The following is a 13,148-nucleotide window of genomic DNA, read 5'->3' as shown; positions in this document are numbered from 1 at the left end:
CTCTTTGCCATTCTCTCTTCCCCCATCTGCACCAAATTTCCAGTCCATCTCAGCCGGCATTTCACAAATCTCCCCGTCAAGCTCATCTGCACACCAATCTTCTCCCTCAGTTCATCCATTCTCCTATCCATCCTCTTCACTCCCGCAATCCTCCTGACCCAGTTGTTCTCGCAAACCTGCAGCTTCAGGAGGGACTCAGGTTGCTCTTGCATGGTGTCTGTTGCCTACCTATCTCTGTCTCCCATACTCTGTTTGTTCCAAGTTCAGGAGGAACTCAGGTTGGGATGCGGCCAGCTCTTGCATGGTGTCTGTTGCCTACCCATCTCTGTCTCCCATACTCTGTTTGTTCCAAATTCAGGAGGAACTCAGGTTGGGATGCGGCCAGCTCTTGCATGGTGTCTGTTGCCTACCCATCTCTGTCTCCCATACTCTGTTTGTTCCAAGTTCAGGAGGAACTCAGGTTGGGATGCGGCCAGCTCTTGCGTGGTGTCTGTTGCCTACTCATCTCTGTCTCCCATACTCTGTTCGTTCCAAGTTCAGGAGGAACTCAGGTTGGGATGCGGCCAGCTCTTGCACGGTGTCTGTTGCCTACCCATCTCTGTCTCCCATACTCTGTTTATTCCAAGTTCAGGAGGAACTCAGGTTGGGATGCAGCCAGCTCTTGCACGGCATCTGTTGCCTACCCATCTCTGTCTCCCATACTCTGTTCGTTCCAAGTTCAGGAGGAACTCAGGTTGGGATACGGCCAGCTCTTGCACGGTGTCTGTTGCCTACCCATCTCTGTCTCCCATACTCTGTTCGTCCCAAGTTCAGGAGGAACTCCGGTTTGGATGCGGCCAGCTCTTGCACGGTGTCTGTTGCCTACCCATCTCTGTCTCCTATACTCTGTTCATTCCAACCGCCACTGCAATTAATTATGCAGCTCTCTCAACAATGTCTCTTCATTCTGCGGGCTTCAACCTTTTATATTCCGCCCACATGGGGGGGAGTCTAGCACTGTTTGCTACAGAGGGTCCATGCACCATGTGGAAGTGCTTCACGCCAATTCCATACTATTCGACCCAAGCTCAAATGGAATGGTATAGCTCAATCATGGATTTTCGATGGGGTGGGAAGATTGTAATCATAAATAGGAAGGGTACATGTGTAAACCTAGGTTTACGAGACTCCACACAGCCCTAACTAGTTGATTGACATGTGGCCTGATGCTAATAGCTGCAAAGGCCCGCTTCATCAGGGCGAAGCCGATAGTATGTTCTTGGCGTTTTCTTATAACATACCCCACCACTCTTTCCTGTGGACATAACAATGTGTGTGTGTGTGTGTGTGTGTGTGTGTGTGTGTGTGTGTGTGTGTGTGTGTGTGTGTGTGTGTGTGTGTGTGTGTGTGTGAGCGCGCATCGTCTAAGCAGGACAGAACTTCCTCTACCCTAGGTGAGAAAGAAACAGTCTAGTTGGCATATTTAGGTACAAGGCCACACTAGGATGGGTTGGATGCATGAGGGTTGTAGGTAAACTACTCAAGACCAGTCAGAATGTGTGACCTCAGAGTTTGCAGTGAGACTGTTTCAGGTTAGAGCTTGAATGGGGGAACATTGACATGGCACCGCCATGATTTGTAGGAAGAGGACTAGTTTGATGGTTCAGCCTTGAGATTAGCAATATGATGTTTTCTGGGTTGCCTAAGGATGGACACATTAGCCAAGGCAATGAAGGAACAGGAAAAAGAGAGGGAAGAGGGGAAGAAGGGAAGAAACCAGTAAGCTGCGAGTAAGAGCTAGGGTTGGGTTAGGAAGAGTTAATGGGGGTAGAAGATCACATGAGATGCGGGTGCACCTCGTGCTTGAAACCATGGAGGAAAGATCATCTATGTGAGGCAATTCCAGAAGTGGGAATCCCACAACCATTACCAGAAGGTGGGTGAGGATTGGAAAGTTTATGGATCGGGTCGGGCTCGTGGAATGGCAGAGGCCTTTAGCAGCAATGTCTTCCTTAGCTTTAACTCCCAGCCAATTGGCATGGTGGAAGTTGAAGTCGCTAAGGATGAGGGAGAGAGGAGCTGCCTGCCCTACTGCCAATCAACATATGTTACATGATTTGTAATGCCATGCATGTGCTGTAGCTCAGGCAAGTGAGGTTCTCATGAGCACGGTGATGCAATGCTGCGGCCACGGACAACGCTGGGCCAGACAACAGCAACGATGTGCAGACCTTCTCCTGATCTCCTCCACCATGGAGTTCTGTGGGTGAGGCAAATAATAAATCGATATATCTTTGTTACTCGTTCCTACCCCCACCACTCCTTATCCTGTATCCACAATACACCCCATCTGTCCCCACTCCTTCACCCTTTAAAACCCCTCATCCATCCCATTTTTAGGCCACTTGAGCTGCCTGTCGATGACGACAAACTGTCACCAACACACACACGTTAATAACACATTGGAATGCCTGGTGTGTTTGCCATTGGTAGGATGGTTGGTGAGAGGTGCTGCCTTGCCTCTCTGGAGGAGTGGACGTGCCAGGAAGGCATGGCCACTGCACGGCAGACCCATAGGTGTGAGAATCGGGCCGATATGTGTGCCGGTAACATGCATCAGGTAAGAGTCCTACCGTCCTGACTCACCTGGGGTCCTTTTCCTCGGTTTCACGTCCTATCTCAGCAGCATTTTACCATAGGAGGTACATTTGATAAGAATGCTGTGAAATGTACATGGTTTATAAAAGTAAGTGCTGTACTACAAAACAATGCTACAAACAACTCAAGAATATGGAATAAACAACAATCCGGTTCAGGTGTGCACATTAAGAATGCAGATCATTGTAATCACTCTTCATATTCCCACAATGACCTTTGAACCCTTCTCTCACACCGACCTCATCCAAACGACCTCTTACAGGCCTGCTGCAATTGCTGCTTGCTGGGACTGAACTTGCACAATGATAGCCAGCCGTGCGCTCACCTGCCTGGCCTGGGGTACTTGTGCTCTCAGGTGTACCATTCTTGTTGCCTGGGAAACAGTACGGAACCCCACGCAGACAGCACCGCTGGTGAGAGATCTGAACGCCGCAACCACATGTTTCACCAACTGCAATAACTGAAACACTTGTTTGCGTCCATGGCACTTATGTCATACTCCCTCTAAAATCCACTGCCATTCATGTTGCATGTTCCTGACTATTTCCTTGTATTTCATTTTGCATGTACTTTTGCTTTATTAGCTCATCTGGAACATTGTTCCGGGGAGCTTATGCGATGGCGCGTCGTCCATCGGTCCGTCAGTCAGTCGACCAAATTTGGTAAAAAAAAAAGAAGATATTTATTATGTTGTGACTAAAGGTTGTTCACTGCAATAAAAAATTGAGGTCTAAGGGGGTCTCTAGGGGGTCAAAGTGCATCCTGGTTTGACTCCCCAAAATAGGAATTTGCTTTTTCCTCTGAAACTACACACACGATTCTGATGAAACTTGACCACAACCTTCATCACCCGTGATGTACTGAAGGTTGTTCGCGGCATATAAAAGAAAATCGAGGTCTAGAAGGGTTTACGGGAGGTGGGGGGGGGGGGGGGGGGTCAAAGTGGGTCCAGGCTTGACCCCCCAAAATCAATATTTGCTTTCTTATCTGGAGCTACACAAGCAATTCCAGTGAAACTTGACCACAACCTTCAGTAGATCGTAGCTCAGTTTCGTAAGTACAATTTGCTTCACGGATGTCAGGATTCCTCCAAATTCATTTCAGTTTAGTGTTAAACAGCATTAGCGACTGTTAAAAAAGGTAAACATACGTGTTCGTGGTTTATAGTATTTTCCTTCTGTCACGGGCCGTGCTCCCATGAAACACCACGATAAACTATTTATAAACGTTGACACGGCATTTGTTCAAGGAGAAAACGTCCCTTGGCGTGGAGGAGATATTATTATTAATTTTGTTTTGTAATAATATTAATATTATGCTTTTGTTATTAGAAGCGTCCTTGGAAAAAACACCACGATAAAGCTATCTTAACACTGATATACACCGCAACACACAACCCCATTGGCGGGGAAAACCCTCTTGGCTGAGAAAACCCCCTTGGGGAGGGGGGCAAATGAATTTGCTCCAACCTTCATTGTGTGACCCTTAGTCCTCCTGTCAAGTTTGGTTGAGATTGGATAAGTAACGGCAGAATGTATCGTGGTCAAAAATCATCAGACAGACACAAAATTGCGTATTTTAGTATGACTTGTACACCCACTCACAATGAGAGCTGCAGGAAGGGTCATTCCTCCTTGGGGTATATAGATTACAGTAGTTCTATGGTCGGGTCTCAAGAACATTGGGGGTGTGTTCATTTACCAAGTTTGTTGTGGAGTGATCGCCAAGTGGTTTAAGTATTCGAGCAAGCACTCCATTCAAAACCGTTAAGGAACGGCTGGCTTGGCAAGCGCTAGCTAGCTGCTTGGTAAATGTTGCACACCCCGGGCTTCTTCCCTTTCAGTTTCATGTTAAACAGCAGGAGCGAGTTTCAAAGGTTCGCTACGAAAAAGGCCACGTTAGCGGCAGGAAGGGTCATGTTATTAACCCAACCCTTGTGGGGTATATAGATTACAGTAGATCTTCGCTCAGTTCTGTAAGTAAAACTTACCTCACGGATGTCGAGATTCCTCCAAATTTATTTCTTTTAATGTTATAAACAGCATTAGCGACTGTTTAAAAAGCTAATCCTATTTGTTTGTGGTTTCTAATATTTTTACTTCTGGTAGAGGCCGTTGTGATGTTGCTCCCATGGAAACGCCATGATAAGCTATTTATAAACGTTGATTCGACGTTTGTTCAAGGAGGAAAAACCCCTTGGGGAGGTCGGATATTATTGCTATTAATATTGTTTTGTAATAACATTAATATTATGCTATTATGGTTAGTTTTTTTTTAAATTAGAAGCGGCCTTGGAAAAACGCCACAATAAAGCTAACTTAACATCGATATACACCTCAACATGCAACCCCATTGATGGCAATGGCAGGGAAAACCCTCTTCTGGGAGAAAACACCCTTGGGGTGGGTGGCAAATGAATGCGCTACAACCTTCATTGTGTAACCCTTAGTCATCCTGTTAAGTTTGGTTGAGATTGGATAAGTAACGACGGAAAGTATCGCAGTCAAAAATGATGAGACAGACGGACAGACCCCAAATTGCATATTTTAGTGTGATTTCGGTAAAAAACGTGATCCGATAAAGTTTCGTCACAATCAACCTTGGGAACTCAGAGGCGTCGGGTCACAAACAAACAAACAACATCTCATTTGCTTCGATATCAAAGATAATAATAATAATAATTCATTTATTTTGTATAGCGCTTTTCAAGAAGCCCAAAGGCGCTTTGACAGAGTGCAAAACATAATGCATAACAATACATGAAAACAACAATTGCAAAAAGACAAGAATCAATAGGGAAATATTTAAAGCAAAAGGAGGGAGCAGGAGAAGAGATAGTCAGGGGTTAAATGCTGTGGGTTGAATGTTGAATGCAGTGTTGAACAGGTGGGTCTTTAGTGATGTTTTGAATGTGGTGAGTGAGGAGGAGTCTCTGATGGTGTGAGGTAGTGAGTTCCAGAGGGTGGGAGCAGCGATGGAGAAGGCCCTGTCCCCCCAGGATCTGAATTTGGTCCGGATGGGGGGGGGGGGGTCAGGAGGTTGGTACCAGCAGAGCAGAGGTTGCGGGTGGGAGTGTGTCTGGAGAGGAGGTCAGCCAGGTAGGATGGGGCCAGGTTATGGAGGGCTTTGTAGGTCAAGAGGAGGATTTTGTACTGGATTCTCTGGGGGATGGGGAGCCAGTGAAGCTTGTAAAGGACGGGGGTGATGTGGTCACGGGTCCGGGAATGGGTGAGTAGATGGGCAGCGGAGTTCTGAATGTATTGGAGTTTATTGGTGATTATTGAGGGTGAACCATAGAGGAGGCTGTTGCAGTTGTCCAGACGGGAGGTGATGAAGGCGTGGATGAGGGTTTCTGCAGCCGTGGAGGAGAGGGATGAGCGGAGACGGGCAATGTTTTTCACGTGAAAGAAGGCTGACTTTGTGATCTGTTTAGTGTATTTGTCGAAGGAGAGGGTTTGGTCAAAGATGACGCCAAGATTCCGGATGTGAGGGGAGGTGGATACTGGGATACCGTCGATGTTGAGGGCAAAGTTATGGGTGGATTTTGTGAGCGTTTTTGGGCCAATGATGATTATTTCAGGTTTATCACAGTTAAGCTTGAGGAAGTTGATTTGAAGCCAGGATTTTATTTCAGTGATGCAGTTTGTCAGGATAGAGTGGGTGTCGGTGGAGACGGACTTGGTGGAGATGAAAAGCTGGATGTCATCGGCGAAGCAGTGGAATTGGAGACCATGACGGCGGATTAAGTGACCGAGGGGGGACAGGTAAAGGATGAAGAGGAGGGGGCCAAGAACTGAACCTTGGGGGACACCTTGGGGGAGGGGAGCAGTGGGGGATTTGCAGTTATTGATGGAGATGAACTGGCGTCTGTCAGAGAGGTATGATTTAATCCAAGAGAGGGCAGTGCCGGTAACGTTAAAGGTGGATTCAAGTCGGGTGAGGAGGATGGTGTGATCGATGGTGTCAAAGGCAGCGCTGAGGTCGAGGAGGACGAGAATGTTGAGGTTGCCAGCATCAGAGGAGAGGAGAAGGTCGTTGGTGATTTTGAGGAGAGCAGTTTCAGTACTGTGGTTGGAGCGGAATCCGGATTGGAATGTTTCATACAGGTTATTGGCAGAGAGGTGATGTTTGAGTTGAGTGGCTACAGCGCGTTCCAAAACTTTTGACAGAAAGGGTAGGTTGGAGATGGGTCTGAAGTTTTTTAGGATGTCAGGGTTTAGACCAGGTTTTTTTTAGAATGGGGGTAACAGCAGCAATTTTGAGGGAAGGTGGGACGATGCCTGTAGACAGGGAGGAGTTTATTGTTGCAATGATAAGTGGAGAGAGAGCAGGGAGGGAGGCCTTGACAAAGCTGGAGGGGATGGGGTCAAGAGTGCAGGTGGCAGTTTTCATTCCTATGAGGAGTTCAGAGAGGTCAGTAGGGAAATTGGGGAGAACCGAGACAGGGGATGGCAGGACAAGGGGGGGCAGGTGGTTGGAGGGGGAGCGGGTGCGGCGGTGGTCAAGCTGTTGTAGATGTTGTCAATTTTGCGTTGGAAGAAAGAGAGGAAGGAGATGCAGTTGTCTACTGTGAATGACTGGGTGGTGGTGTTCAGGGGGCGGAGGAGTTTGTTTATTGTCGAGAAGAGTGCTTTTGGGTTTCCGGAGCCAGAGTGGATAATTTGAGAGTAGTAGGCGGAGCGGGCGCGGGAGAGGGCATCTTTGTAGTGTTGTAGGTGGTCCTTGTAGGCTTGGGAGTGAACTGTGAGACCTGTTTTATTGCGGAGTCTTTCAAGTTGGTGAGCACGAGTTTTCATCAGGCGGAGTTCAGGGGTAAACCAGGGAGCAGAATGGGTGAAAGAAACTGTTTTGGTTTTTACAGGCACAAGTTGGTCAAGGCAGGAGGAGAGGGTGTGGTTGTAGTAGTCAGTGAGGTCGGAAGGGGTGTGGAGGTCAACGAAGGGAGAAGTGGACATTTTTTCAGAGAGGGTGGATAAGAATGAGGTAGGTGAAAGAGCGTTTAGCTTACGGATCACAAGATGTATGTCTACCTGTATAACACCTGACTTTTGACTTGGACAAACATCCGGCCATCTATCTTCTGATGCTGCTTTCCTCTCTGTACTCAGCAGGGCAATTTAGGATGTATTTCCTCCTCCCTATGGATGCCAACCTATGGGGTTTGCCCATATGCTCTATCCTCTCAATGCTGAGTGTCACAAAAGAAAGCAGCACTTACCGTTTATAAAGTCTTTGGTATGACTGCGCAAGGATCACAATCAAACCGTCGACCTGTCAGACCCGGAGCAGACGCCATTGAGTCTGCTATTTGAGAGAGGCCCCTGTAATTTGAGGGGTGCTTGGATTCTTAAAAAGAGTTGAATTCTGAGATTGTCTTTGCCTCAATTATATACCGTTGTGACAGAGTCAGGAGAATCCTGGTACGAGATTTTCAAATGGAGTAATCAAGGAGAGAGAGAAGTTATCAGCAATTTTATCAGCAATTTAATCCTCCAAGGGTAATCAATTCATCCTTCTGTCGGCAAGGCAAAATGGCACACACAACCACCACGCTCTCTAAACCAGGCAAGTGAGAGGATCAAAAGGCACATAACAGGGTGAAGAACCTCGGGCTGGTATACTCCCATGGGTAATGGCGCAGCAAGCGGTTCCAACCGGTATGTGCACGTATCTCGGTCTTCCTCTCTGCGACCAACAGTTGGTTCTGGTAAGTTCCATCATCAGTCAAAGTTCATTGGGCATGGTTGGAACCAAGCAACCAATGAGCAACCAACCCAAGAGGGTGTTTATATGACATCGATGATGGGGAGGACGAAAGGGGGTGAAGATAAGTGGGAGAAAGCACTTTCTACATCATTGACCTCAACAATCACTATTTGAGGAGAAACAAAACCATTTAACTTAACATATACATTTAATGAACTACCTATTTATTCTAATTAACTCCTCCCCTTGTTACCTGGCAATTTTCATTACAATCTATAAAATAAATAGTGTGCATATGCATGAAGGATTGTACTCGTTTAGCATACCCACCTTTTGGGCTCATTGTATGTTTATAGGATGGCTCAGAGGTAGTATACTCACCTTTTGGGTTCATTGTATGTTTATAGGATGGCTCAGAGGTAGTATACCCACCTTTTGGGTTCATTGTATGTTTATAGGATGGCTCAGAAGTAGTATACCCACCTTTTAGGTTCATTGTATGTTTATAGGATGACTCAGAGGTAGCATGCTCACCTTTGGGTTCATTGTATGTTTATGGGATGGCTCAGAGGAAGCATGTCCACCTTTGGGTTCATTGTATTTTTATAGGATGGCTCAGAGGTAGCATGTCCACCTTTGGGTTCATTGTATTTTTATAGGATGGCTCAGAGGTAGCATTCCCACCTTTGGGTTCATTGTATTTTTATAGGATGGCTCAGAGGTAGCATGCCCACCTTTGGGTTCATTGTATTTTTATAGGACCGGTCAGTGGTGGCATGCCCACCTTTGGGTTCATTGCATTTTTATAGGATGGCTCAGCGGTAGCATGCCCACCTTTGGGTTCATTGTATTTTTATAGGACCGGTCAGTGGTAGCATGCCCACCTTTGGGTTCATTGTATGTTTATAGGATGGCTCAGAGGTAACATTCCCACCTTTGGGTTCATTGTATTTTTTATAGGATGGCTCAGAGGTAGCATGCCCACCTTTGGGTTCATTGTATGTTTATAGGATGGCTCAGAGGTAGCATACCCACCTTTTGGCTCATTGTATATTTATAGTATGGCTCAGAGGTAGCATACCTACCTTTGGGTTCATTGTATGTTTATAGGATGGCTCAGAGGTAGCATACGCACCTTTGAATTCATTGTATGTTTATAGGATGGCTTGCAGGTAGCATACCCACCTTTGGGTTCATTGTATGTTCATAGGATGGCTCAGTGGTAGCATGCCCCCCTTTGGGTTCATTGTATTTTTATAGGACCGGTCAGTGGTAGCATGCCCACCTTTGGGTTCATTGTGTGTTTATAGGATGGCTCAGAGGTAGCATGCCCACATTTGGGTTCATTGTATGTTTATAGGATGGCTCAGCGGTAGCATGCCCCTTTGGGTTCATTGCATGTTTATAGGATGGCTCAGAGGTAGCATGCCCACCTTTGTGTTCATTGTATGTTTATTGGATGGCTCAGAGGTAGCATGCCCACATTTGGGTTCATTGTATGTTTATAGGATGGCTCAGAGGTAGCATAGTTTAGATGGATTTAGACACCGGCCTGGAGTAGGTTAGATAGTATGTGGGAGACGTACACCGTTAGCAGTTTAAGTGAAAATAAGTAATGCAGCGGACATCAGGACATCATCATGGCGTTAAGTTTCGGGCATTGTTTCCTGTTTTGTGTCTGAAATGACTTCCTGTTGGCCCCACTTCCTGTTTGCACATCATTGGATAATTCATAGACATCATCACCATGTGAGACACAGGTCATGTTCACCACATGATGCTCAATACCATGCCATTGTGTTGTTATGTCCACATTGAAGTTTTCATTAAATGCTCAACTTCCCCAAATTTTCTTTCCAGAGCCAAACGACGAGGCGGGATCAGAAGAAACAAGAGGCAACAACATTGACACCAATGTCCAACGTGATCACTGCCAAGGTTGTTTTGCAAGAGTGAAAGTCATTTTGAGTTATTTTCACTGTTCCAATCAAGGTTTCCACCTGGTTCTTCAGACTTTTTAATTAATGCATTAAATCAGAATCAGACTTCAGACCTCCGCCAACGAAGTCGCCGGAAGCATTATGTTATCAGGCTGTCCGTCCATGATATGTTTTCGTTACTGCGATAACTTGAGAATGGCTGAAGGGATCTTCATCAAACTTGGTGCAGGTATGTATAATGAGGTAAAGACGAACTGATTAGATTTTGGGTTCACGAAGTCAAAGGCCAAAGGTCAGAGGTCATGTTGGGTAAAAATCCTGTTACCTCGATAACTTGTGAAGTGTTTTATTCAGTGGTTTATTATGTTTTATTATTATTTTTCTTCCTATTTAAAAGGCTTTTTTTCAATTTCCTCTTCAATTAATTCCACTTCAAAAAAAAAAAAAATCTCTCCCAGTTCTTCCTCTCGACATTCTCTAAACTCACCTTCATTTCACCCCTCCTCTATCGTTTTCAAACGGATCTCTGACTTGAAAATCACAATAAACCCAGTTTGTAATAAATGTTCGTTTTTCATTAATCATCCACTTTCAAAATTTCCCCCTCACCCCTCCCCTCCTAAACTCCCCCCTCAGACCTCCCCTTCAAAACACCCCCCTCACCCTCCCCTTCAAAGCTCCCCCCTTACCCCTCCCCTTCAAAACTCCCCCCAACCCCTCCACCTCAAAGCTGCCTCCTCCCCGCTTCCTCTCCCTTCTATCTCATACCTCCACCTCCTCCAACCTTTGACTTTGCTCTTGCTCCTCAAACAACCCCTCACTGTGCTTCATCCCATCACCATCAAACCTCATGTCCTCCTCATCCTTCCCTTTCTCCTAACCCTTCTGCAATCTCCAACACACTATCAACAGCTCTCCCTACCTCCCCCTCTCACCCCTCATCTTACCTTACCCCTCCCCTCCTCTGTCCTGTACCCGATGCTCCCCCTCCCTCTTCCTTAACGGTATGGACCTCAAACATCCGGAACCTTCGCTCAAACCTGATTGATCTCTCCATACAGGTTGCCTCTGACAATCCAGACTTGATCTGCTCAACAGAAACTTTCCTCCTTCAAGATGTCTCTGATTCCTTAATATCTCTTCCTGGTTACTCCCTCCTCCGGTATGATAGACCTGAGCCTCGTCCTGGAGGTGGGGTTGCTATCTTTATCAAAAACTCTCTTCCTCACTCTCCTTACACTGCCCTCTCTGCACCTCACCCCCAGGAGTACCTCTGGCTACGGCTTCCTCTCCGCTCCCACCTTTTGTTCATATGTGTGTTGTACCGTCCACCAAACAGTGATGACTCCATTTACATCTCCCTGTCTGACAACATGGACCAACTTCTATGCACTCATCCCAACTCTCTCTTCCTCATATGTGGAGACTTCAACTGTCATTATGCCAGCTGGCTAGGTGTAGGTACCTCTCTCACCAGCCATGGCATCTCAGCAAAGGACTTGGGACTCTTTGGGACTGACACAACCTGTCAATTTTCTGACCCGGATCTCAGTCAACGGAGCATCTTCTCTTCGAGACATGGTTATGACAAACTTCCCTGCAAATGTCTGCTGCTCTTCTTCTGCTCCAATCGGTTCATCTGACCATATGCTTGTTAAAGTGGACAGCTCTCTGGCCATTCTCAGAGAGCCTCCTCAGCGTCGACGAGTCTGGCATTTCACTCAGGCTGACTGGCATGGTCTTCAAGCAGCCATCAATCATCTGGACTGGTCTCCCATCTCTACCGCCTCTGACATCAACTCTTCCTGGGAATTCTTCCAAAGTAAACTGCTCTCTCTCATGCACAGATTTATCCCATCTCGTCTTCAGTTGTCATACCCTGCCTCCCGTCCATGGTACACATAATCTTGTGGTGAGGCAGTTGCCCTGAAACAAATTGCCTTTGCGTCTTGGAAGGCAAATCAAAATGAAGGTAATCTCAGTTCCTTTCACAATGCTCGGAACAAGTGTGTGTCCACCCTCAGGAGAGCCAGGAAACTATATCTCTACTCTCAAGACTGAACTCTCAAACCTGTCTCCCTCCTCCAAATCCTGGTGGTGCTTGGTCAAATCTGTTTCTGGTGTTTGTTCCCCTTCCATCCCCTCCCTTACCTCAAACGGATCCACAGCTGACACCGTACGTGAAAAAGCCGAATGCCTCAACTCTGTGTTTGCCTCAAAATCTTGTGTCCCAAACCCATCTCTCGCTGTACCCACCTTACCCAGTCGAACCCAGCTGCTCCTGGACTCTGTGTCGTTCTCTCCTGACAAAGTGGAGGAGTTTCTGTCAAACCTTGACTCTGATTCTGCAACTGGACCAGACAGCATCAGCCCACGGGTCCTAAAATCTTGCCCTGCCACTCTATCTCACACTCTCTCTGTTCTTTTCACCCTCTCTTTTTCTCAAGGTCATCTACCATCTGCTTGGAAATCAGCCAACATCACTGCTTTGCACAAAAAGGTGCAAAAACAGATCCTTGCAACTACAGACCAATCAGCCTGCTCCCAATAATCAGCAAGGTCATGGAATCGATAATCGCTTCTTTTTTTTTTCTTTTTTTTTTGTTGTTGTTGTATACAAGATCGAGGCTCGTGAAAGAGCGAACATTAATCACACAGAAAGACAAACCGACACAAAAACATACAACATCGGGAGCGGTAGACAAGATGGGGAGAGAGGGGGAAGGACACAAACACAACATTTGAGAGCAGGGACCGAGAGACATGGAGACATCGAGAGATCTGTGAGAGGGCGAGGGCTTTGGGGGGTGGGGCATGGGAAGGGGGGGGGGGGGGTGGGAGAGGTATAAAACATATGGACACGGC

At 46.6% G+C, this 13,148-nt stretch overlaps 1 protein-coding gene across 1 annotated transcript in view; it reads left to right on the top strand.

Moving 5' to 3' along the window:
- The window catches only part of LOC137417537 (fibulin-1), a 185,830-nt gene that overhangs the window by 38,152 nt on the left and 134,530 nt on the right, over positions 1-13,148 (top strand). The window contains exons 4-7 of the mRNA XM_068103466.2: positions 2,122-2,245; positions 2,473-2,599; positions 2,900-3,050; positions 10,204-10,281. Coding sequence (XP_067959567.2) covers positions 2,122-2,245; positions 2,473-2,599; positions 2,900-3,050; positions 10,204-10,281 — 480 coding nt within the window. The remainder of the gene's footprint in view (positions 1-2,121; positions 2,246-2,472; positions 2,600-2,899; positions 3,051-10,203; positions 10,282-13,148) is intronic.

Source organism: Myxine glutinosa, chromosome 1 (genome assembly GCF_964187855.1).
Source record: "Myxine glutinosa chromosome 1, kmMyxGlut1.1, whole genome shotgun sequence".
NCBI lineage: Eukaryota > Metazoa > Chordata > Myxini > Myxiniformes > Myxinidae > Myxine > Myxine glutinosa.
Note: the sequence above shows the minus strand (reverse complement) of the source record. Positions and strands in the feature narration are given on the sequence as shown.